General features: G+C 35.3%; 1 protein-coding gene across 5 annotated transcripts in view; it reads left to right on the forward strand.

Moving 5' to 3' along the window:
- SLC16A7 (solute carrier family 16 member 7) overlaps positions 1-25,147 on the forward strand; it is a 203,911-nt gene extending 178,764 nt beyond the window's left edge. For all 5 annotated transcript variants that reach the window (XM_025283877.3, XM_006077936.4, XM_025283879.3 and 2 more), the window contains 3 exons: positions 7,259-7,402; positions 12,876-13,691; positions 18,949-25,147. In XM_025283877.3, the coding sequence (XP_025139662.1) occupies positions 7,259-7,402; positions 12,876-13,691; positions 18,949-19,220 (1,232 nt within the window). In that variant the 3' untranslated portion in view covers positions 19,221-25,147. The remainder of the gene's footprint in view (positions 1-7,258; positions 7,403-12,875; positions 13,692-18,948) is intronic.
- Positions 25,148-27,569: the final 2,422 nt, after the last annotated feature.

Genomic DNA, 27,569 nt, shown 5'->3' on the forward strand with positions numbered 1-27,569 from the left:
TTCAGTATTCTTGCCTGGAAAGTCCCATGAACAGAGGAGTCTGGCGGGCTACAGTCCATGGTATCACAAAAGAGTTGGACACAGCTTAGCGACTAAACAACAACAGTAATTAGTGATTCAACATTGTCTTTTTCATGACTGTTATTTACTAAAATGAAAGGAAGTAAAATGAGAAAATAACCAGAGAAAAGTATGGGGTACCAAGAATGGAGGAAATGAGGTCCACACTTTCAAGAGTCCTCTCCCTATAAAATCACAAAGGATGGGCTTAATTCCTTCAGCAACAAGTTGTGACAACACGTGTGAAATGAGTTCTACAGAAACTTCATTAGAGACTCGATGCTTAAGATTTCTACTGGGTTGTTGTTCAACTGACATTCCCCGTCTGGCATGTACCAAAATTCCAGACTCCCAGAAGGAAAGCAGGCCACATAAATTGCATTGTTTGTAAAAACAATGCAGGTATTGTGAGCCACTCTTATCTGTAGGGAGTGGTGGGAACATTGCTGAAATCCAGGTTCCCAGATGCCAGCCAGGAGCCAATATTGAAAGCAGGCTTTCGTAAGGATAGCAGCCTTAGCTCTGCTACGTTAACTCTTTTCTGCACAGTAGTTAAAAGCACAAGTTTTATAATTAGATGATCCTGGGCTCATATCTACATCCTACCATGAATATTGATATTGACCTTGAAAAAGTAATCTGAACACTGCACATCTCAGTTTTATCAACTGTTAATAGCTTTAATTAGGCAATTAGTTTTTAGGCCATGAAAATCATATGCAATAATGCATGTAGAATTCTCAGCATGTTTCCTACAAAGAGTAATAATTTGATAAATGTTGATGAATACTAATAGTACCCTGGGTCAGGAAGATCCCCTGGAGAAGGGAATGGCTACCCACTCCGGTATTCTTGCCTGGAGAATTCCATGGACAGAGGAGCCTGGTGGACTACAGTCCATGGGGTCTCAAAGAGTCAGACACGACTGAGTGAATAACACTACTATTACCATATGGCAATTACCTTAGGACAGATTGTATGAAGAAGACTCAAACCAATAAAATGGACAGCAAGTGTTTTGTTCATGTGTGTGTTACCAACTCTAAGTCCAGCAGGAATTCTAAGAATAGGCAAATGCTGTAATTTATAAGAACCCACAAAAACTTCCTTGCTAGAATTAATATTCTTTTGCTGAGCATTATGGAGCCACATCCATAGGGCTTCCCTGGTGGCTCAGAGGATAAAGCATCTGCCTGGAATGCGGGAGACCCGGGTTCGATCCCTGGGTTGGGAAGATCCCCTGAAGAAGGAAATGGCAACCCACTCCAGTACTCTTGCCTGGAGGATCCCATGAAGGGAGGAGCCTGGTAGGCTACAGTCCATGAGGTGGCAAAGAGTCGGACACAACTGAGCGACTTCACTTTCACTTTCACTTTATGGAGCCGCATCCATAAAAGACAGAAGTAGCTTTTAGGAGACAAAGAAGTAGCTGAACAATGGGGGATAATATTTTGATCCTTACTTTGCTCTCTGATGAAGTCCTCCTTTACAACTTCACAGCTAGCATGAAAGTGGCCATTGTATGTGACACTAAAATTCTGAGATAGATTGGAAAGCTGGATCAGAAGATAAGTGGCTAGATGAGTCTGATTTAGTATAGTCTGATATTTTTGTGTATGTTTTTGGAACAAAGATATTATTATTCTTGCATACTATTTCTTTTAACTGCTTGACAAATAGAATAAAGCATTCTGATAAGCAATACCTTTGCTCTACCAACATATAGGCTCAGATATTACTCTCTCAGCAGGTAGATTTTCCTTTTTTGACATAACTAGTGATTAAGGACTATGATTACTTAAAAAACACATGCTGAGTAAAAACTTTTGGCATGATTGAATTAATAAATGAATGAATGAATGTACTCAGAATATAATTAGTCCTAAGATTCCTCAACAAGGGACACCTGTGAAGCTAGTTCATGTTTAACAAAAATCATATACAATCAGAATTTATTTTCTTGAAACTTTTTTCTTGTTATTGTAATAAACCAAGTTGCTTTTAAGGTTGGAGAGAGATGTTGGATGGTATTGTGTTTTTATATCTAATGTTAGAGTCTCCTGAGGCTAATATTAAGCATTTAGAGATACCTTATAAAATAAGAATATTTTATTTCCATATCATAATTTTAATTTTCTGCCTATAACCATTACAAAATAAAATAATTTATGACGTAAGCATTTACTATTGAAGGATATGGAATGTTGATTATTTCTAAGTAAATCACTTATAAAGTATATCTTTTTATGCTAGAAAAAATTATAATTGTGTGAGCATATTCTTAAAGGATATCATTTAACTAAGTTGTCTAATATAAAGTTATTTGTTAAAATTAGATCTCTCATTGCATCTTGATGGATGCCACTATAGAATTTATCAAAGCCTGCCCCCCCAAAATGTGCTGACACTTCTAAATATTTTCTTTAGTGGCTACCTTTAATCAGTCACAGTAATGGGAAATAGTCTTCATGTGGTTATCCCCCTCTATTATTTCCCATATGTTGCAAATGAGGTTTTGATTCAAAGATTGTTTTCAAATTTAAATTTATACTATTTAGGCAAACATATTTATAAAACATAGAAATCAATTAGCCCATTTGTTAGTTATCCAGGCATCACATATAAAACAGAATATGTAATATCAGTGAAACTGAGAAGAAGTCATTGTTATTAGTCCAGGTATTGATAAGTATCTCTGATAATCTAATATCTATCAAAACATCCATCACAGTTCTTAAAATAACTTGTTGATTATTTATTCCTCTGGAACATAATGCATTGATGATTATAGTTGTGTTTTGCTACTTTATCTTTGGTGTCTGTCAAGTGACTTTATACTAGGAGCTCAGGAAATGCTGCACTGAACTGATCTGAGTTGAATTGAATTGAATTGATTATTTTAAAAAAGGAATCCACACCTAAATTCAGTTATTAATCAAGTTAATCAATTGATTCTGACTCTCCCCTTCTCATAAAGGCTATTTGAATTTAACTTTATGCTTTTACTTAAAGCATTCATTTCCTAACCACTATATATGTTATAATAAATAATTATATTTTATATATAATATATATAAAATTTCTTCAGATGAGTTTTTCCATAATAGGGACAGAATTCTATTCTTTTCACATTATCTTGTACAATTTTCATTGATTTTTTTCCCCCTCCAACCCTTTTGATCTTTGTTATTTAGTTGCTAAGTTGTCCAACTCTTTTGCAAACCCATGGACTGTAGCCCACCAGGTTTCTCTGTCCATGAGATTTCCTAGGCAAGAATTCTGGAATGGGTAGCCATTTTCCTCTGCAGGAAATCTTCCCAATGCAGGGATTGAATCCAATGCAGGAGTCTGCACTGTAGGCAGATTCTTTACTGCTAAGCCAGCAAGGAAACCCATTGATCTTATAGAGCTATCTTATATATGGCCTTTTTTAGTTTTATTTTGTTTGGTATTAAACGCAAAATGTGGTATTCTGTTTTTGAGTTCTTTTTATAAAATTATGTGTTATTACCAATATCCTTTCGAAAGATTGTGGAGTAATATTTAATACTATTTGGCCATGAGTATTTATATTTATGCATAAGAATAAAAATACTAAGTATAGCTGTGTGATAGAGTGACTAAGATAAGGTTTGTGTGTGTGTTAGTTGCTTAGTTGTGTCCAACTCCTTGCAACCTCATAGACTGTAGCCTATCAGGCCCCTCTGTCCGTGGGATTCTCCAGGCATGAACACCAGAGTGGGTTGCCATTTCCCTCTCAAAAAGGAAATATAGAAAGAAAGAAAGTGAAGTTGCTAAGTCATGTCTGACTCTTTGCGACCCCATGGACTGTAACCTACCATGCTCCTCCATCCATGGAATTTTCGACTAAGGCTCTACTGATAATTGAATCTCAGTGTGTTTTAAATACCATCCATGTAGAAGTTCTCAAATGTAATGCAAATTTTTAAAGTTTTAGTATTAACTAAAAATCATTTAGTTTTTTCTAGCCTAAATATTGGGCTGAGAATTCTGACCTAATATAATGTTTTTCCTCAAAACAAAACCATTAGTTTCAGATGAAATATACTTTTAAGCTAAAAAGAAATGTCAAAGCAAATAGTTTACATTTGGACAGGCCTTATAAAGAGGTATGGACTTTCACTGAATCTAAGATTGTTAAGTTACATCACTATTTTATAAAGCACCACTAAAGAAAGAAATTCTGCATATTAAAATAAGACCCAACTCTTCTAATATTTAGAATTTTTATTTCCAAAATAGTTTTTTAGACAGAAACATAAATTATTTTAATCATTTTGATCACTCCTAAATATTTTATATGCACACACATACACATACATCAGAAAATGTACATAAAACACATTGCATAAGGCACTCCTAAAACATCATCCTATTCAGTATCTAGCTCTTCAAAACTGATTTTTCAGTCAGAGTGTTCAATGTGCCTGTTTTCCACACTAAGATTGTTCTTTTTTTATGAGGTGCCTGTCTTAATAGAGAGAGCCTCCATTTTCTCTGGCTGTTCCATCTAAACTGCTGCACCCATTCTAAAAGTTTTTTTTTTTTTAACATTTTATTTTATTTTTAACTTTACAATATTGTATTGGTTTTGCCATAAATCAACATGAATCCGCCACAGGTATACACATGTTCCCCATCCTGAACCCTCCTCCCTCCTCCCTGCCCATGCCATCCCTCTGGGTCGTCCCAGTGCACCAGCCCCAAGCATCCAGTATCGTGCATTGAACCTGGACTGGACGTTACCAGAAAGTATCAACAGAAGCTTTTTCAGACAACAATCAGGATTCATATTACTTTTTCACATGGTCTGGTTGAAATGTGGGGAATCGTCATTGTCTAACCAAGCCACAGAAATATAACCTAATAATTCCAGTTGAGCTATTTCAAATCCCGGATTCATTTTGATATATGGCAAAACCAATACATTATTGTTAAGTTAAAAAATAAAATTAAATTAAAAATAAAGTGCTGAAATCTATATGCCAACAAATTTGGAAAACTCAGCAGTGGCCATAGGACTGGAAAAAGTCAGTTTTCATTCCAATCCCAAAGAAAGGCAATGCCAAAGAATGCTCAAACTACAGCACAGTTGCACTCATCTCACACGCTAGCAAAGTAATGCTCAAAATTCTCCAAGCCAGGCTTCAACAGTACATGAACCGTGAACTTCCAGATATTCAATCTGGATTTAGAAAAGACAGAGGAACCAGAGATCAGATTGCCAACATCCGTTGGATCATCAAAACAGAAAGAGAATTCCAGAAAAACATCTACTTCTGCTTTACTGACTATGCCAAAGCCTTTGACTGTATAGATCACAACAAACTGTGGAAAATTCAAGAGATGATGATACCAGACCATATTACCTGCCTCCTGAGAAATCTATGCAGGTTAAGAAGCAACAGTTAGAACTGGATATGGAACAACAGACTGGTTCCAAATTGGGAAAGGAGTATATCAAGGCTATATGTTGTCATCCTGCAGAGTATATCATGCAAAATGCCAGGCTGGATGAAGCACAAGCTGGAAACAAGATTGCTGGGAGACATATCAATAACCTCAAATATGCAGATGACACCACCCTTACGGCAGACAGCAAAGAGGAACTAAAGAGCCTCTCAATGAAAGTGAAAGAAGTGAGTGAAAAAGTTGGCTTAAAGCTCAACATTCAGAAAACTAAGATCATGGCATCTGGTCCCATCACTTCATGGCAAATAGATGGGGAAACAATGGAAACAGTGTCAGACTTCATGTTTTGGGGCTCCAAAATCACTGCAGATGGTGAGTGCAGCCATGAAATGAAAAGATATTTACTCCTTGGAAGAAAAGCTATGACCAACCTAGATAGTATATTAAAAAAGCAGAGACATTACTTTGTCAACAAAGGTTTGTCTAGTCAAAGTTATGGTTTTTCCAGTAGTCATGTATGAATGTGAGATTTGGACCGTAAAGAAAGCTGAGTGCTGAAGAATTGATGCTTTTGAACTGTGCTGTTGGAGAAGACTCTTGAGAGTCCTGGGAATGCAAGGAGATCAAACCAGTCAATCATAAAGGAAATCAGTCCTGAATATTCATTGGAAGGACTGATGTTGAAGCTGAAACTCCAATACTTTGGCCACCTGATGAGAAGAATTGACTCATTTGAAAAGACCCTGATGCTGGGAAAGATTGAAGGTGAGAGAAGGGGATGACAGAGGATAAGATGGTTGGATGGCATCACCGACTCGATGGCCATGAGTTTGAGTAAGCTCCAGGAGTTGGTGATAGACAGGGAAGCCTGGGATGCTGCAGTCCATGGGGTCGCAAAGAGTCAGACATGACTGAGTGGCCAAACTGAAATGAATTCAAACATACCTAAGGCATGGAAGCAACATTACTACCCTTGGTGGCCCCTGATGAACAGGGATTGTTAAGAGACTGTCAGTATAAGAATCCTCATTTCTAATATAATGAGATATGTAAAGAGTTGGGGTCTTAAAATAAAAAATATGGTATTAAAAAGTCACAGTGGGGTATAATAAAAACAAGTCAGCTTCAGTTAAAGGCATATATCTGTGTGCCTAAACACACATTATTCCAGAAAGTAAAATTCTAAGAGATAGATTATTTATATAACCCTTAAATTTTTAATAAATAAATTTATCTCCATTTATTAAGATATTTAGGGCTTCCCCAGTGGCTCAGCATTAAAGAATTTGCCTGCCAATACAGGAGACACGGGTTTGACCCCTGGGTCAGGAAAATCTCCTGGAGAAGGAAATGGCACTTCCCTCCAACGTTCTTGCTTGGGAAATCCCATGGACAGTGGAGCCTGGTATGCTGCAGTCTATGGGGGATGCAAAAGAGTCAGATATGACTTAGAGATTAACAACAACAACAAGTTTAGCTATGTCTCATTAAAAAGCTTTTCTGTCAGAAGTTGAATTATTATGGTCCTAGCAAACTTGATATTAATCAATTCTAATTTATTATTTTATGTGCTTGTAGATACATGGGTAAAGACAACCAGTCAAATGGATTGGAAAGTATTGAAAAGTTTTCGTGTTGTTTCATATGAACTAATACTTTTCTTTGATTGTTAAAATGTGTTTTCTCAACTTTCAAAATTAACAAATGTTAAAAATAAATAAATAACACAGCAACTGAATATTTCTTAACTTCTTCTCTACCTCAGGTCCTATAAGTAGCGTTTTGGTGAATAAATATGGTAGCCGGCCAGTGGTGATGGTAGGAGGTTTGTTATGCTGTTTGGGTATGGTCTCGGCCTCTTATAGTACCAACGTAGTAGAGCTTTACTTCACAATGGGATTAATTTGCGGTAAGTGAAAATTTGCTTTCAGCTTATTTTTTCTTAACACTTCTACTGTTTGCAAAGTTCTGTCAGAAGCATGAGCAATAGAACATTCTTATTTTCTTTGATTTTTTTTTTAATATCAGATGCTATATACTTTAAAGTATTGTCATCTGGTATGTTAAACTCCTGGCTATAGGCTGACCAATCAAACTAATTTCAAGAAATGGAAAAAGCAAGTTATCAGACATGTTATGGCTATAATATAAATGTCAAAAAGAAAACTTCTTTGGTTTGTTTTTACTGTTTCAACATTTAATCTTCAGGCCGTGAAAGTGATATTGTGGACACAGACTCTTCTGGCATATAAATAGCTTCATTTAAAAAAAAATGCTTTCATTACTTATTACTATTAGTGTCTGACTGATCACTCATAATAGGTTAAAAATGACGTCAAAAAAGATGTTTCCTGGATTCTTTGATTTAGCTTTAACATAGAATTGTTGCCTGTGTTCTAATTAGTGATAGAGCTCTGCATGAGCCTCCCTACCTTTTCTTACTAAAGGATTCTATTTTAAAATTTGAAAGACACATTTGTCACTAAACACAAATATTTTAAAGTGAGTTCCTGTCATTTGGTTATAGTTGTTTCCTAAGCATGTCTGTAGACTCTAGCTACCTGAATACGCACATTTGGAAAATATGATCTTTATTAGCTTCAACAGCAAATTGCATTACACAAATTTACATTCAAAGTTTTAGAAAAATTAGACTTCAATATATAAAGAAATTTAATTATTTCCTTTTGATTACAGATAGAAAGGTAAATATATTTTTTATGACTTTAAGTCAGTCTGACCTTGGATTAGTGCATCATCTGATTGAAAAATTAGATGTATTAAAGCCTACAGTAATAGTGATGTTAAAATCTACTCTTTACAACCTATGGACAACTCTTCTTTTTTGACTTTGTAAAACATCTTTGACATTCTAAATGAGAATCTTCTTATATCTAAGAATTGTCATGGTGGAGAGAATACCGTTTCTTTGTGAAGAAATACTAGGTACAGCTGACCTTGAACAACATGGATTTGAACTGCAGGGGTCTACTCTACTACTCAGTCCATGATTGGTTGAATCCTAAGGCAAGCTGGCTATAAATGATACATAGATTTTCAGCTGTGTAGAGAGTGAGCCTTAAACCCCACATTGTTCAAGGGTCAGCCATATTTCATTTGGCCATAGAATTCAGGCTGGGCCCACAAAGTCATGTATTAGGAAAAAGATGGTTTTGATGTTACTGTATCATAAATATCAATTGTATTTTATGTTATTCTAACTTCAGTTCAATTTATTTGAGTCTCAAAGGCTCTGGTGCTTCTAGTCAACCATTAAATATAACCATAAGAGATTTACCTTAAGTCATTATCAGCCAATACTTCTTGGTATTTGAAATCATTCAGGTCTAGCTTTTAAACCTAACTCAGCACATATTAGCTGTGTGATCGTGGATAAATACCCCTCCTTATGCCTCCATCTCTTTGTCTTTAAAATGGAAAAATGATAGCTCTTTCCTTTGGAGGAAAAGGAAATATGTAGGAGGAACCATATATTCATTTGTAAAAATAAACTATATATTCATGAACCATATATTCAATGAACTATATATTCATTCATTTGTTTTAAAAAATGAATATATGATACTTTACAGAGTATCCAGCATTTTGTCACTTTTTAAATAAATACTAGCATATAATAATCATCATCACAACAACATTATACATCATCTTGGAGCTGTAGACCTCACTTGATTTTAGCAAAACCCTTTTATGTCCTTGTTGAAAAAACTGGAATTTAAGAACTCTAAGTGTTTTGCCCAGTAGTACACATAAGTAAGTAGTTGAGGGAGACTTAGATATTTTCATTTCAAGTGCCATGCTCCTTTTACCATGCCAGGTAGGAAATAGATGACCACAAACTCCTAAGGAAAACTTGCATTAACATGTGAAAGCAAAATTCCAGGTGACAGAATAGGGGCACAGGGAGGAAGATGGCATAGGTAAAGAAATGTGAACCTCAAAGCACAATTCCTGGGAATTTGAGTCCTTCCTCTTACCAGCTGCTGACAATAGTTTCATTACTTAGACGTTGGATCTATTGATAATTACACTCATTCTGCATATCTCACAAGTATGGCTAAGGTAGAATCAGAGAGCATACTGCCCTGTCATTCATCAAAGCTGATTACTGGTTCCTTCATATCAGTTTTTTGGAACACTCTTCAGTTCAGTTCAATTCAGTTGCTCAGCTGTGTCTGACTTTTTGTGACCCCATGAACCACAGCATGCCAGGCCTCCCTGTCCATCATCAACTCCCAGAGTCTACTGAAACTCATGTCCATTGAGGCGGTAATGCCATCCAATCATCTCATCCTCTGTCATCCCCTTCTCTACCTGCCCTCAATCTTTCCCAGCATCAGGGTCTTTTCAAATGAGTCAGCTGTTTGCATCAGGTGGCCAAAGTTTTGGAGCTTCAGCTTCAACATCAGTCCTTCCAATGAACACCTAGGACTGCTCTCCTTTAGGATGGACTGGTTGGATCTCCTTGCAGTCCAAGGGACTCTCAAGAGTCTTCTCCAACACCACAGTTCAAAAGCATCAATTCTTTGGCGCTCAGCTTTCTTCACAGTCCAACTCTAACATCCATACACGACTACTGGAAAAACCATAGCCTGGACTAGATGGACCTTTGTTGGCAAAGTAATGTCTCTGCTTTTCAATATGCTATCTAGGTTGGTCATAACTTTCCTTCCAAGGAGTAAGTGTCTTTTAATTTCATGGCTGCAGTCACCATCTGCAGTGATTTTGGAGCCCCCCCCAAAAAAGTCTGACACTGTTTCCACTGTTTCCCCATCTATTTCCCATGAAGTGATGGGAACAGATGCCGTGATCTTCGTTTTCTGAATGCGGAGTTTTAAGCCAACCTTTTCACTCCTCTTTCACTTTCATCAAGAGGCTTTTTAGTTCCTCTTCACTTTCTGCTATAAGGGTGGTGTCATCTGCATATTTGAGGTTATTGATATATCTCCCGGCAATCTTGATTCCAGGTTGTGCTTCTTCCAGCCCAGCATTTCTCATCATGTACTCTGCATGTAAATTAAATATACAGTCTTGACATACTCCTTTTCCTATTTGGAACCAGTTTGTTGTTCCATGTCCAGTTCTAACTGTTGCTTCCTGACCTGCATATAGGTTTCTCAAGAGGCAGGTCAGGTGGTCTGGTATTCCCATCTCTTTCAGAATTTTCCACAGTTGATTGTGGTCCACACAGTCAAAGGCTTTGTCATAGTCAATAAAGCAGAAATCGATGTTTTTCTGGAACTCTCTTGCTTTTTGTATGATCCAATGGATGTTGGCAATTTGATCTCTGGTTCCTCTGCCTTTTCTAAAACCAGCTTGGACATCTGGAAGTTCATGGTTCACGTATTGCTGAAGCCTAGCTTGGAGAATTTTGAGCATTTCTTTACTAGCATGTGAGATGAGTGCAATTGTGTGGTACTTTGAGCATTCTTTGGCATTGCCTTTCTTTGGGATGGAATGAAAACTGACCTTTTCCAGTCCTGTGGCCACTGCTGAGTTTTCCAAATTTGCTGACATGTTGAGTGTAGCACTTTCACAGCATCAGCTTTCAGGTTTTGAAATAGCTGAACTGGAATTCTATTACCTCCATTAGCTTTGTTCGTAGAGATGCTTCCTAAGGCCCACTTGAATTCACACTCCAGGATGTCTGGCTCTAGGTGAGTGATCACACCATTTATTATTACACCCATATAATTATCTGGGTCATGAAGATCTTTTTTGTACAGTTCTTCTGTGTATTCTTGCCACCTCTTCTTAATATCTTTCGCTTCTGTTAGTTCCGTACCATTTCTGTCCATTATTGAGCCCATCTTTGCATGAAATGTTCCCTTGGTATCTCTAACTTTCTTGAAGAGCTCTCCAGTCTTTCCCATTCTGTTGTTTTCCTCTATTTCTTTGCATTGATCGCTGAAGAAGGCTTTCTTTTCTCTCCTTGCTATTGTTTGGAACTCTGCATTCAGATGCTTATATCTTTCCTTTTCTCCTTTGCTTTTCGCTTCTCTTCTTTTCACAGATATTTGTAAGGCCTCCTCAGACAGCCATTTTGCTTTTTTCCAATTCTTTTCCATGGGGATGGTCTTGATCCCTGTCTCCTGTACAGTGTCAAGAACCTCCATCCATAGTTCATCAGGCACTCTGTCTATCAGATCTAGTCCCTTAAATCTATTTCTCACTTCCACTGTATAATCATAAGGGATTTGATTTAAGTCATACCTGAATGGTCTAGTGGTTTTTCCCACTTTCTTCAATTTAAATCTGAATTTGCCAATAAGGAGTTCATGATCTGAGCCACTCATCTTGTTTTTGCTGACTGTATAGAGCTTCTTCATCTTTGGCTTCAAAGAATATAATCAATCTGAATACTATTACAAATATTAAATACAAATATTTGTATTAGAGATTTGCATTAAGTATTTGCCAGATATACTTAATCAGAACCCAGTGTCCTGGAATCTAAATACTTAACCAATTTGCAATACTGTCTCAGATTTGCATAAATTGGTAAATGCCAAAGAATTCCTACTTCTATACATCCTAAATAACACAGAGTCATGTCTAGGCTAAAGGGTAAAGAGAGGTAGTTTGTATAAATCACTTGTATTTACTATTTTAACAAACATTCATTTTTGTTGCCAAATAGTATCTTGATGAGCTAACTCAGCACTGTCAGGGTGTCCCTAGACAGCAGAAACTTTTGACCCATATAAACAATCAGCTAAAATTGTTTTTTAGTTAATATACCTTCACCTCTGTAGTCATGAAATGTGTAACGTGAGGGATGAAGAACATGAAATTAATGGCGTGAATTTATTACTCTTTTTTATTATTTGCATAGCTTTGAAAGAAATACCTACAGGAGATCTAAGATTATTTACAAACGACAACCTTTTTAATCTGTTTAGTCTATTCTGTACTGAAAAGAAAGTATTCATGTTTTAAATACACTCGACCTTAAGGAAGATATCTATTCTCTGCATGGGTATATAAAGAGAGAGATTAGAGAAATTAATTTATTTATGGAATTAAGTGGTTATGACTAAGAACTAATGAACTGTGTTCCGATTTCAACCTATTCTCTGATTGTTGCAACATTAGAAGAAGTTCTTGGTTTTATTTTTGTGTTTTAAAAGGAAAGGGCTATGAAACAGTCTTGCATCTCAGATGTCTAATTATGAGAACCTTTTTGTTTATGTGGTATCTTATTGATAATATGTAATTTTTTTAATTTTTAAAATTTTTATTTACTGTGTGCTGTTGCCTTTTCATTCTGCCATCTCCCCTTGAATGTACATTTTGACAAGTGATTTCTTATGTGAGTGGCATAATGTGTTTTTTTCTTCCTTTTGTTTTGTTCTTTTTAGGTTTAGGTCTAGCCTTCAACCTGCAGCCTGCCTTAACAATCATTGGCAAATACTTCTATAAGAAACGACCTGTAGCGAATGGCCTTGCAATGGCAGGAAGTCCTGTTTTCTTAAGTACTTTGGCTCCTTTCAATCAGTACCTCTTTAATACTTATGGCTGGAAGGGAAGCTTCATGATTTTGGGAGGTTTACTATTGAACTGCTGTGTGGCTGGGTCCCTTATGAGACCTGTTGAACCCAAAGCAAGTACTGAGTCTAAAAATAAGGTTGGCGTAAGAGAAACTGATTGCAGTATGAAGAAAAGACAAAAAAAGTTATCAGTATGGGAAGAAATTAATAAATATTTAGATTTCTCCCTTTTTAAGCATAGAGGATTTCTGATATACTTATCTGGAAATGTCATTATGTTTCTGGGATTCTTCGCCCCTGTTATATTCTTGGCTCCATATGCTAAAGACAAAGGAATTGATGAGTATTCTGCAGCTTTCTTGCTCTCTGTTATGGCTTTTGTTGATATGTTTGCCAGACCTTCTGTAGGACTTATTGCCAATTCCAAATTAATCCGACCCCGAATTCAGTACTTCTTCAGTTTCGCAGTGATGTTCACTGGAATCTGTCATCTCTTATGTGCGTTGGCTGAGGACTACACAAGCCTGGTGGTGTATGCTGTATTTTTTGGTCTTGGATTTGGCAGTGTTAGCAGTGTCCTCTTTGAAACTCTCATGGACCTTGTTGGTGCTCAAAGATTTTCCAGTGCTGTGGGACTCGTCACAGTTGTGGAGTGTTGTCCTGTCCTCCTTGGTCCTCCTCTTGCTGGTAAGAATATTTATCATCAAAGAAAGAAAATAGCATAAAATTAATATCCATTAGCTGAGATTTTCTTTGTAGTGTAAATGTGGTTTGTAATAATAGACAAATACCCTAAAAGACTGTAGATGTGTTAATTTTAGCCTTATTATATATTTTAAATTTCCTAATTAGTCTATTTTAGACAAAAATTTCATTTATAGCCTGGTATTATGATCTTGAGAATTTAAATTAGACTGATAATTAGCATGACTTGCAGATTTTTACCTATATCAACTTGTATTGTTAAAAATATAAAAATAAAATATCACTTTATCATTGGTAAACAAATTTCTCTTGTTTTTTAAAAATAAGTCAAAACTTTAAAGTAATGCTCTCAAAAGGTTAATATCTGTTTTCCTATTGGAGTATAATGGTTATATTAATATAGAACTTGTTACATGCTTAAGGAAGGATTACATTTATAATATCAATGATCAGAATATATCAATAGGAATGCAAGAACGAAGAGAAGTTCAGTCAAAGTCATTTTCTTGATCAGATACTTATATCCCATATTTGTAACCTTTATCTTTAAATTTAAAGATCTAAAATACTGTCAGAGATGACTATAAAAGTGTCTGTGCTAAATTATCAAGTAAAGAGACTGAGTAACAACACATGTGTACATTAATGTTTGAAGTGAAGACTTCGTTTAGTCATAGACTTACATGTAATAAATATTAAATACTTTTTGTTGGCCTATCTTTTCTAGTAATAACTGTATAGCATTGTTTTAATTAATGCTAAATGTAGATATTTACTTAGACCTCTTGGCCTGCCCCTAATTGTCACAATAACTGCCAGGCCAAGCATGAATTTTTTTCATGTATATAAAGTCAGTGTTTAAACTCTTCCTACATGTAGTACGGAATGAAACAGAGCAAAGGCTAATAGAGTTTTGCCAAGAGAACACACTGGTCATAGCAAACACCCTCTTCCAACAACACAAGAGAAGACTCTACACATGGACATCACCAGATGGTCAACACCGAAATCAGGTTGATTATATTCTTGCAGCCAAAGATGGAGAAGCTCTATACAGTCAGCAAAAACAAGACCAGGAGCTGACTGTGTCTCAGCTCATGAAATCCTGATTTACAAATTCAGATTTAAATTGAAGAAAGTGGGGAAAACCATTAGACCATTCAGGTATGACCTAAATCAAATCCCTTATGATTACAGTGGAAGTGAGAAATAGATTTAAGGGACTAGATCTGATAGACAGAGTGCCTGATGAACTATGGACGGAGGTTCATGATATTGTACAGGAGACAGGGATCAAGACCATCCCCATGGAAAAGAAATGCAAAAAGGCAAAATGGCTGTCTGGGGAGGCCTTACAAATATCTGTGAAAAGAAGAGAAGCAAAAAGCAAAGAAAAGGAAAGATATAAGCATCTGAATGCAGAGTTCCAAAGAATAGCAAGGAGAGAAAAGAAAGCCTTCTTCAGCGATCAATGCAAAGAAATAGAGGAAAACAACAGAATGGGAAAGACAAGCGATCTCTTCAAGAAAATTAGAGATGCCAAGGGAACATTTCATGCAAAGATGGGCTCAATAAAGGACAGAAATGGTATGGACCTAATAGAAGGAGAAGATATTAAGAAGAGGTAGCAAGAATACACAGAAGAACTGTACAAAAAAGATCTTCATGACCCAGATAAACCCAATGGTGTGATCACTCACCTAGAGCCAGACATCCTGTAATGTGAAGTTAAGTGGGCCTTAGGAAGCATCACTATGAACAAAGCTAGTGGAGGTAATGGAATCCCAGTTGACCTATTTCAAATCCTGAAAGATGATGCTGTGAAAGTGTTTCGCTCAATATGCCAGCAAATTTGGAAAACTCAGCAGTGGCCACAGGATTGGAAAAGGTCAGTTTTCACTCCAATCCCAGAGAAAGGCAATGCCAAAGAATGCTTAAACTACTGCACAATTGCACTCATCTCACATGCTAGTAAAGGAATGCTCAAAATTCTCCAAGCCAGGCTTCAGCATTATGTGAACTGTGAACTTCCAGATGTTCAAGCTGGTTTTAGAAAAGGCAGAGGAACCAGAAATCAAATTGCCAAACATCTGCTGGTTCGTCAAAAAAGCAAGAGAGTTCCAGAAAAATATCTGTTTCTGCTTTATTGACTATGCCAAAGCCTTTGACTGTGTGGACCACAATCAACTGTGGAAAATTCTGAAAGAGATGGGAATACCAGACCACCTGACCTGCCTCTTGAGAACCTATATGCAGGTCAGGAAGCAACAGTTAGAACTGGACATGGAACAACAGACTGGTTCCAGATAGGAAAAGGAGTACATCAAGGCTGTATATTGTCACCCTGCTTATTTAACTTATATGCAGAGTACATCGTGAGAAAGGCTGGGCTGGAAGAAGCACAAGCTGGAATCAAGATTGCCGGGAGAAATATCAGTAACCTCAGATATGCAGATGACTCCACCCTAAAGCAGAAAGTGAAGAGGAACTGAATACCCTCTTGATGAAAGAGGAGAGTGAAAAAGCAGGCTTAAAACTCAACTTTCAAAAAATGAAAATCATGGCATCCAGTTCCATCACTTCATGGCAAATAGATGGTGAAACAATGGAAACAGTGACAGACTTTTGGTGGGGGCGGGGGAGCTCCAAAATGACTGCAGTTGGCGAGTACAGGCTTGAAATTAAAAGATGCTTGGTCTTTGGAAGAAAAGCTATGACCAACCTAGACAGTATATTTAATAGCAGAGACATTACTTTGTCAACAAAGGTCTGTATGGTCAAAGCTAAGGTTTTTCCAGTAGTCATAGATGGGTTGTGAGAATTGGACCATAAAGAAAGCTGAGCACCGAAGAATTGATGCTTTTGAACTATGGTGTTAGAGAAAACTCTTGAGAGTCCCTTGGACTGCAAGGAGAGCCAACCAATCCATCATAAAGGAAATCAGTCCTGAATAGTCATTGGAAGGACTGATGCTGACACTAAAGCCCCAATACTCTGGTCACCTGATGAGAAGAACTGACTCATTGGAAAAGACACTAATGCTGGGAAAGATTGAAAGGCAGGAGGAGAAGATGACAGAGGATGAGATGGTTGGATGGCATCACTGACTGGATGGACATGAGTTTGAGCAAGCTCTGGGAGTTGGTGATGGACAGGGAGGACTGGCATGCTGTGGTTCATGGAGTCGCAAAGAGTTGGATACTACTGAGCGACTGAACTGAACTGAACTGAACTAAATTCTAGTCAGAATGTTGGAAACTCCGACTAAACGAATAGGTCTGTTTCTGAATCACCTGAATATGCATATGAAAAATAATTTGGGTTTGTGCCTACAAAATTTTGCCAATAATAACTATTATTAAGAATTAGATGCTTGCATAAGCATGAGGCAAAATTAATATAAACAATATAAGCTGTAGCTTGTTTAAAAGTCAATAAACCTTCAATTATTTGGTACCAGGCTAGTTTTTCAATATTCTCAATAATCAATTGGAGAAAAAACTTTCTCCCTGACTAGTTTGGCCTTAATAATTTAGATTTAGATAAAGTGAAAAACTGTGGTTAGTCCAAAAAGTGACATGACACTTAACCAAGAGGTTTGGTGAAGCCATTTTACAGAGTAGTTAATATGAGATGCAGACAGACTTTGGTAAGATCCTAGTTTCTGCCACATTTGCTATGTAATCATGGTTGAAATATGTCAGAGTGATTTTTTTAAGGATTAAATGCAAAATTACAAATAAAGTGTTTAGCCTAGTGCTAGGCATAGAGAAGTCATTTAGTAAATATGACCCATTAGGAATCTCATCAAAGCCTTTTGACTTTCCCTAAAGAATATAATGTATACTCTTTATAGAAAAGATAGGAAATATGGAAAGGATGAAGCAATCTCAATATCAGTTCAGTTCAGCTCAGTCACTCAGTCGTGTCCGACTCTTTGAGACCCCATGAATCGCAGCACGCCAGGCCTCCCTGTCCCATCACCAACTCCTGGAGTTCACTCAGACCCACATACATCGAGTCAGTGATGCCATCCAGCCATCTCATCCTCTGTCGTCCCCTTCTCCTCCTGCCCCCAATCCCTCCCAGCATCAGAGTCTTTTCCAATGAGTCAGCTCTTCACATGAGGTGGCCAAAGTACTGGAGTTTCAGCTTTAGCATCATTCCTTCCAAAGAAATCCCAGGGCTGATCTCCTTCAGAACGGAGTGGTTGGATCTTCTTGCAGTCCAAGGGACTCTCAAGAGTCTTCTCCAACACCACAGTTCAAAAGCATCAATTCTTCGGCACTCAGCTTTCTTCACAGTCCAACTCTCACATCCATACATGATCACTGGAAAAACCATAGCCTTGACTAGACAGACCTTTGTTGGCAAAGTAATGTCTCTGCTTTTGAATATGCTATGTAGGTTGGTCATAACTTTCCTTCCAAGGAGTAAGCGTCTTTTAATTTCAGGGCTGCAGTCACCATCTGCAGTGATTTTGGAGCCCAAAAAAATAAAGTCTGACACTGTTTCCACTGTTTCCCCATCTATTTGCCATGAAGTGATGGGACCGGATGCCATGATCTTCGTTTTCTGAATGTTGAGCTTTAAGCCAACTTTTTCACTCTCCACTTTCACTTTCATCAAGAGGCTTTTTAGTTTTTCTTCATTTTCTGCCATAAGGGTGGTGTCATCTGCATATCTGAGGTTATTGATATTTCTCCTGGCAATGTTGATTCCAGCTTGTGCTTCTTCCAGCCCAGCGTTTCTCATGATGTACTCTGCATAGAAGTTAAATAAACAGGGTGACAATATACAGCCTTGACGTACTCCTTTTCCTATTTGGAACCAGTCTATTGTTATATATGCTATAAATATATGCATATATATGTTTACATATGTAAATATGTATATATGTTTCTACATATGTAGGTTTAAAATGTATCTCATATGTATGTATCTATGAAAATATAGACATATACATATATACCTTGTTTGTCTTGGTAGCACACTTTTGTTGAAAGCAACAACTTTCAATGCATTTCATATACTGGTAATATAATGTAGTATGTGCCTCTAACATGCCTTTACTATGTATATGTGGAAGTCATAATCTAGAATATTTTTTTCTTTATTCAACTCTCATTTAGTATTAAATAAGAAATAGGTACACAGTGTGGAATGAATTTATTTGAAACTGTTACCATTTTATGGCTGATTTATAATGCTGTCTTAAAAACCACTCTTTGTCTTTTAGGTAAATTGGTGGATGAAACTGGACAATATAAATACATGTATTTGGCCTGTGGAGCTATTGTGGTCCTAGCCAGCGTGTGGCTGCTCATCGGTAATGCTGCCAACTACAGATTGCTTGCAAGGGAAAAGAAGAAGAGTATACATACCAAGGAATCTCAAGAAACTGAACCCTTGAAGACATCTCAAAGTCCCAGTGTTAATATCAAAAGTGGCAAAAATGAAGAGTGGAAAGGAACAGAGGTTAATTCCTCAGAAAGAGAAACGAATATTTAACAAGAATCATATCTCAGATTTCAGTGTTCATAACTTTCTTAGGAGTATTTTTTTTTCAACATATTGGAAGATTTTTAGTTGAAATGAAGAGTCATAGTTAAGGATGGAGATTAGATTTTCCTTAATGGCAAATTTTAAATGTTTATCTTTAAAAACTTATTTGGGTAGTTAAATTTTGAGATTAAGCATATAAAGAATTCATGCATTGGGTTTATGTCCATACATGAATCTGGTTGTGGTGGTTAAATGATTTTAAAGTCTTCCAGTGACTTCTAGTCTTGGTTACAGAGATCTGAGTTCCAAAATGCTGGTTTAAGTAGTTAGAAAGAGTATGTTAAATCCTATAAGAATGCGCTCTCCACATTTCATTTTTTATTCAATATTAAAATGTGAAATGGAATTGAAGGAAATTAATTTTTTTTCCTAAACATCCTCACACACACCGACTTTCATACACTTAAGAATGAGTAGACAAGGTATCTGGAGAAAAAAGACAAGTTTAAAAAGAATATTATCACTGTATATATATTTTTAAATCCATGGAGGAAAAAATGGGTTATATCTGCTTAGTACCTTATAATGTGGATGTTGGAGATAAGAACATGGGTGAAAATGAGGGTGCTCTTAATTTGAAAATGTAATTAACTGCTGTAAAACAAAAGCAATTGCATATATGAAATAAATTTGAAAAAAAGTAAAAACTCTATTTTTTAAATAATTATTTCTGAGCCCTGTCCAATTTGATCCATGCATGCACATGATTTCTTTGAGGGGGGCCATCAGTACCTGGTGCTAGTGAATAGAACCTTCAAACAATCAGAATTTACTAATAAGTATATCAGATTAAAAACGTAAATGACTCCTAGCAATGAGCTATCAAATCTTTTGATTTGAAAATCCATAAAGTAATAAATAGAAACTTCTTTTAACCAAACTTAGTTCAGAATAGCTGTCTTACTAAGACACCAAAGTGGAATCAACTGAATTCTTGGTTGACAGACTGACAGGCAGAAATTTCATTTTTCCCAACACATAGTGGTGATAAGAGGGTTACTATTATGATTATTCCATCTGAATAAAGCTAAGAGTGGAAGGTACTTACAGTGAGTCCTCCAAGCTCTCTCATTTCCCTCCATTCACCAACATGCAAAAGCAAAAAACAGAAATCCAAACAGGCTTTTCACTCAGCCACTGAAAATGTCTCCTACTATAGGAAAGGAAGCACTAGAAATCCCACCCTCTACTAACCAGACTTCCTGCTGCCTGTAAACATAACTACATCAGGACACTTAAAAAAGGCTTCTAGACCTGGAGGTTGTGTATGACTTTATATACACTTTTGAAGTGGAGATTTAGTTTATAACTTGATAGAAAGAAGCTTGCAATATGGGAACCCAGGTTAATTTAGCAGTTTCTCATTTTCATAACCATGTGAAAAATCTGGGACTGAATTGCTCTTGAATATAGAGGCATATGATAGATTTGTGAGTTCAGAACTAATAAATACTATTTTGAGTGATAAAGTACTTTTAAACAAGAAATGATGTATGCATTAGGTATAAAGGTATAAACATTCACCTTTATAAATCTGAAGTTTAAATTAAGATCATGATTAATAAAAAACATTTAGCCTTTGAGTATTGAATGTCATTCTTAAGATGTCAAAAGGATTTTGTCATTCTTTCTTCTTAGCATTGCAGTAGAGGCAGATGAATAAGGAAATAAGTATTCTTATTTCCTTTAAGATTGTGCTTAGATACCAAGCTTTTGTGATAATTAACACTAGGGATTTGATTTGTAAACTTTAGGTACTGTTTGAGCATGTAGCTTGTGTTTATCAAGCTGTATACAATTCCATATTTCATTTCACATGCACTTTTCTGCATGGAAAGAGGTATTTGTATTTTTAAAATATTAACTGAAACAATATGTGCCAATACCATAGGTAAATAAATCAGGAAAATTGTGACAGTATATAGTTGTTTTTAATTTAGCTTCATTCAATCTTGAATCTTAAATGAGCTGTTTCATATTATTAGTATGTTTGTATTCAACTCTGACTAGTCATAAGAAATGTGACATCATAAATTTTTGTAGTAGCTTTCCAATCTTAAACGTTTCCAAAAATGTCTTGAATTCTCTGAAGATGCATATTTAAATTAATACAGATAATAGATCCTTGGGGCAAGTAATGATCATGGGGTTTTAAAGGGCTAATTTATCACCTACCAGTGGGTGTATTCCAGTGGTTTTCTCCGTGGAAGGAGGTTTATTTACTTGCTGATGAGGTTCTTGTCAAGACCAAACCAATTTTTATTTGTTCTATTGCACTTTGATCATCTTCTTTAATTTTATTTCTAACATTGATTGATTACATTAAATTGTTAAAAAAAAAAAAAAGAAAGGAAATTGAAATTGCACATTCAAAGCACATAATGTGAATACAGTCATGCCTGCCAGTCATACTGCACAAAGTTACAAGTATGCATGCAGCTTAATTCTCATCCATAAATGTTGAAAATTAGAACATACTTGAACAGTGATATAAACACACTCAGAATCAGAATTGTTCCAAGATAAAATAAATGTTTCAAGTTGTTTACTCTCTCAAATCAGTTAAACTTGTTAGAATATTTGCTGCTTGAACAGAACCTTTCAGAAACAGAGAAGAGAATACCAACCTGGAACACTTATTATTATAAAGCTGCCTAAATGGAGTGAGAAATATAGTTGGCTTCTGTGTCTGCAGCAATGAGTGATTAGTGCAGAACACACTTCTTCCCCGAGGGAATGACAGGTTTTAGATATTCAAGCTATCACAAAACAAAGTCAGAAACCATTAAAATCCCTTTTAGTCCATTTTCCTATGATGGAATTGTGCAGAAAGAAGGTTATCATAAATCTGGGTACCAAAATAATTCATGATCACTGGTTAGATTAAGACACCCAGTATTACTCACTCTAATCTTAAATATGTCTTCATTAATTTGTGAATGGAATACAGAGTATAGACAACTCTTGACACATGCCCAACCTCTTTTCTGACTCTTTTTGGACCCAATAAACACATATTTAAGAGACAGTGGGTCAGGCTCGAGTGTGCTTCACATTGGAAGACATGATATTTTCTCAGTGTGAATTGACTTGGCTCATAAATTTCACTTCGTTAGTATTAATATGTTAGTTGCTCAGTCAAGTTGGACTCTGTGACCCCATGGACTATAACCCGTTAGGCTACTGTGTCCATGGAATTTTCCAGGGAAGAATACTGGAGTGGGTAGCCATTCTCTTCTCCAGGGGATCTTCCTGACCCAGGGATTAAACCCAGGTGTCTGCATTGCAGGCATATTCCTTACCACTGAGCCACCAGGGAAGTGTTAATACCAAATTGTAACCACCTTATTTCATGGAGTCTCCCCTAGACACTAGAAAATACATAAAGTAATTTGATTTTATATATTTGAATGTGCACTTTAAAAATTTAGGTATTTTTACTCATCCATCTCTGGCTGTACATGATAGTTTAGGATATAGGGGGAAAAAAGACCATAATATGTATGATATAAATGTAAGTTTTTACATTGATGTTATAAAATATAGAGAGTTACTTAAACAGTTAACTGAAACTTATTTTCTATCCAAAAATACCTCTTAAAAACACCCTCACATGGACAGTATTGCAAGCTCTTGCTATAAATAATCATGATAATTTAGGTTCAAATTAATAGGGGAAAAGAATGTAAAGTGGAAAGAGAACAGATATTTATATTTCCTGCATTATTCCTGTTAAAACCTTTTAGTATTTAAATCAAACCATAGATATTGTCCTGATATAATAGATGAGTGAAACAAAATAAAAAGAGACATACCAAGAAGCTCAACAAATTACCTAAAGTTAAAAAGTAGTATGTGACAGAACCAGAACTAAAACTCAGGTTTACATAAAAGCAGAAAGAGTCCCTAGGGTGTTCACTGCCATACTGCCTGCCCATAGTAGCTATAGATACAAACAAGTAGATAAATATAGATACAAAAAGATTAAATACTATATGGTAAACCAGTGAGACTCTGCTGAAATTTGTGTTATGATTTAATTAGTGTTTATGAAAGACTGCATTTGCCATAACCTGAATATATGATTTCAAGTTGCCTACTTTTCTAGCTAATGCAAAGTATCCCAAATAATGATAATGATTATATAATAGCCATAATTGCTTCAATATGACTTTTTTTGGAAAAAATAATGAAACATTTATAGTACTCAGGTATAATATATTTTCCCTGAGGTTGGGTTTGGAATAAAAATGTTATTTTCTTTATGGATAAGTAATTCCCATATTAGTTGATACTTATTATGACTCAAAAATAAAAGTACTTACTGTGAAACATTATGTTCAGAATTATAAATGATTCTTAAAAGTGATTCTCACTTATAAGATTATCTTAGGGGTGAAAGTCTCTCAGTTGTGTCAGACTCTTTGCAACCCCATGGGCTGCAGCCCACCAGGCTCCTCTGTCCGTGGAATTCTCCAGGCCAGAATACTGGAGTGGGTAACCATTCCCTTCTCTAGGATATTTTCCCAACCCAGGAACCCAGGTCTCCAGCATTGCAGGTGGATTCTTTACCATCTGAGACACCAGGAAAGTCCAAGATTATCCTAAGCCAACAAAAATTTGTAAAAAGCTTCTGAGATACATAGATTTGATTCATCTACACAGAATTATATTTATTTACACCACTTAATACAACTGTCCCTACACCGTAACTAATTTGTCAAGTTTTCCTGAACATCTATATTGTTATTCTCCTTTCTGTCCCATTCTTCTAAAGACAGAACAAATGCCATTACTTTTGTCTTCTCCTTCTAAACCTTTGGCATCCTTAGAATATTCTCTTTAGCTCTGTTACAGATTGTCATTTAGTTGCTAAATTGCTGACTCTTAGTGCACATGTTGCACTTCTAATGTCTTAGATCTTTCACAGTCACTCATGCTACATGTGGTCTTACTTGGTTTGCAGGAATGACTGTATTCCTGAAGTCAACAGTGATACTTGTGGCTAAAACCAGTCATCTTCACCAATAAGGGAACTCATGTGAGTGTAGTCTTCAGGTTTCCTGGATGAGGAATATATTTTGTTGTTATGAAACTTCCTTATACATGATAAATAGATCATTAAACATCACTTTTAAGAATCTAGAAAAATAGATCATCCTGTCCTTGACATTTACTATTCTGGATACTTTCTTAAAGTGCCTGAAATTTTGAGAAACAAAACTTACCATCACAACATAGCATCAATATATGTCACCCTGTAGGCTCATGGGTACCTCATCACAACTAGATTCTCGCCATGACAATTCACAATGCCAAAGAGCATCAAAATCATTGAGATAAAAATTGAAATGATAATATATTCATTTTGCTTCATTTTAGGTTTTGATTTCTACATATTTCTCAAGTGCATGATCTCATGTTTGAGAAATGCACTTAAAACCTGAAAAGCTCAATTATTAGTAATTAATTATAGTGCATATATAATCAAAATCATAACTATCTTTATTGATGATTTTTTAAAATGAATAATTTTCTGAGTTCACATCCTTCTTCATAGTTTTGATTTTCTCTTCATTGTTATCAAATTGTACAGTTTAGGTCTGAATGCTTCATGAGGTCCTATGATCTTGTCTGTCTTAGTCTTACGCTTTGCCTTCATTCTATCTCACATATGTGCAGTTCATGAAAGAATTCTTACAGCCATGGGAATCACAATTTTAGGTCTCTACCTTAAGAGGAAAAGGAGTATTGCAAAAATAATTCTTTAGTGGAACATATGAAAAAATTTTTAGACCAAATATTTCTCCCAACCCCGTTCTGTGTATCTTCCTCCCTTTTTTTCCTATGATTATTTTTTTAAATAATTTTTTTTTAATTATTGTTCTTTCATCAATTTTTGTAATTTCTAGGCCAAATTCTCTAGCATTTTTATCTGATTATGGGCATTTTTAATATAGTATTTTTGTTTCTTTGGTGGGTTTAGTTATACTTACTGACTTGTATGATCTTCCTGTTTTTCAGTCTTTATGTTACTTGTTAATAAGATGAGTAAAATTTAAAAGTATTTCAGTAGGCAGTGAGTCTGTGATCCCAAATTCATTACCATATCAGTAAATACTTTTCTTCACATGGTAAAAAAAAAAAAATTTTGTTTCATTTTTTTAAATTCAAATATGGCAAAATAAGCTAGCCAGCTCTGTATGAAAATATTGGTATTCAACATTATGTTAAGACATATATATATATATATATATATATATATATACACACATATATATATATCAGAAAAAGGTTCTGTTCAGATGAACAAAAGAATAGGATTCTTATCCCACATGAAATTCAGGGTGAAATTTTGAAACATGTTCTTATGACTAAGAGTTTTATTTTGAGTTTTAGTTGTTTTTTTATATGATCTAAAAAATGTTTTTAAATTAGACTCAGTTTATATAATTTGTTCATTTAAGTACAAGTTTCTGATGTATTATTTAATGGACTTTTATTTTTCTGCCACATGCTATTTCTAACTAGAGCATGAAATTTCTGGATTTGGTGAGAAAGAGCATGTAAACTAAAGTGTTTAATTTCTAAGCATTAGATGCAATTATGTTTTGATTTTTGCTGTATTTTGATTTTGACATATTAAAGTTAGGTTTGTTTGATATCTGCATTTTGACAGAAAAAGACTAGAACAAATAAGGTCTTTGCCTAAACGTATATTTGTCCTCTGAGTAAATGCAGACTTGGAAATAAAACCAGGTCTTTTAACTTCTAATTCACTTTTTTTTCTCTATTAGTCATCCTATTTGTAATGGTGAATTTTGTAGGCTGAACACATATTTTCCTGGAAACACATATTCTAACCTTACTTGATAAGTTCTTTATTTCCAAAATGAATACATTTCTCCTAATTGAATCGTATTTTGCAAAATGATGTTTATAAATTTAATTTGAAAAATATTTGCTGATTCCCACAGCAGATAAGTCTAAGTGAATTGGACATAATAACTACTAGGATGAATGATTTTGCACAATATCTATTGTTACAGAAATATGTGAGTCATTAAAATAATACTCACCATAACTTGTTTGTAGAATCCATGTGTCAATATTCCATTAATTCTTTTTATTTTGCTTATATTCATGGTTTGTTTTAGAAGCATCATTCGCTTACTTGTTTTCTCAAAGTATAACGCCAGAGCATAGAGTGTGCAACATAAATTTGTTAAATTATTAATTTAAGAGAAATTTTTGCTATTGTATATAACCTTGAGGAGAAGGAGCACCCCAGCAGTATTTGTTGATCTAAGAATCTGAAGATGAGCTAATGAAATTCATGGAATATGATTTATCTAAAAAATTCTTGCTTTTGAAATGGTCATTTCACCTATTTAAACAATACTAAAATCTACAACAGATATCTGGCAACAATAAGACTAGAGTTTATTTTTAGAGATACCATCTACTTGCAGCCTCTTCTTATCTAGATATTTCTAGATTTTTCCCTTTTGATTTCATTCCAGAAAAAAACAAAAAAGTACTTCTGAATACAAAATCCCTGGTGAAGGGAAAGAGTGGTTGCTATTAGGATTTCACTCAAAGTGTAAAGACAGTACTCCCAGTATTTGTTTGCTTATTTCATTAATATTTACTCTAAGAACATCCTTCAATAAAAGTTTTGATAAACTGATGTGTCACAATAAAATTTTTCATAAACAAGGCCTTAAATACATTTGCTGTTTCTGTGACATGTTTGGATATTCTTGGTTAGATTCAACTAAACTGACATCATAGTCAGTGACATGTTTGGATCTGTTTGGTTAGATACAGCTAACCTGATATCCAGATACTAAATGTTCATTATCATTGTGTCGGGGTGGGGTGGTGGTGTCTGCAGCTACAGTGAGTATGTCAGTGTAATATAAGGTCCTTTCTTTGTAATGATAAAAATGATGTCACACATTACTAATGTATTAGGCATAGAAATTCCTTTGTTGAAGATGGAAGAGCAGGATCTTTTCAGATATTTACTAAACTTTACATTTGATTTCAAGCTTTTTATTTAAAAGCACATTCCTCCAAATATTTTAAACTAGCATGTTGATTTATATTTCTGAGAACCCCATTTTAAAAAAATTTTTGAAAACATTCTATTTACTACTTATATTTCTTCAACCCATGTTTTTTATTATCCCATTATTACCTTTGGGCAAATATTAAAAGTAAGATTACTGGGATGAAAGTTATACCTAATGACGTTTCTAATAAGACAGACAAAGACATTTCTTGGCAATA

The sequence above is a fragment of the Bubalus bubalis genome, chromosome 4 (genome assembly GCF_019923935.1).
Source record: "Bubalus bubalis isolate 160015118507 breed Murrah chromosome 4, NDDB_SH_1, whole genome shotgun sequence".
Classification (NCBI taxonomy): domain Eukaryota; kingdom Metazoa; phylum Chordata; class Mammalia; order Artiodactyla; family Bovidae; genus Bubalus; species Bubalus bubalis.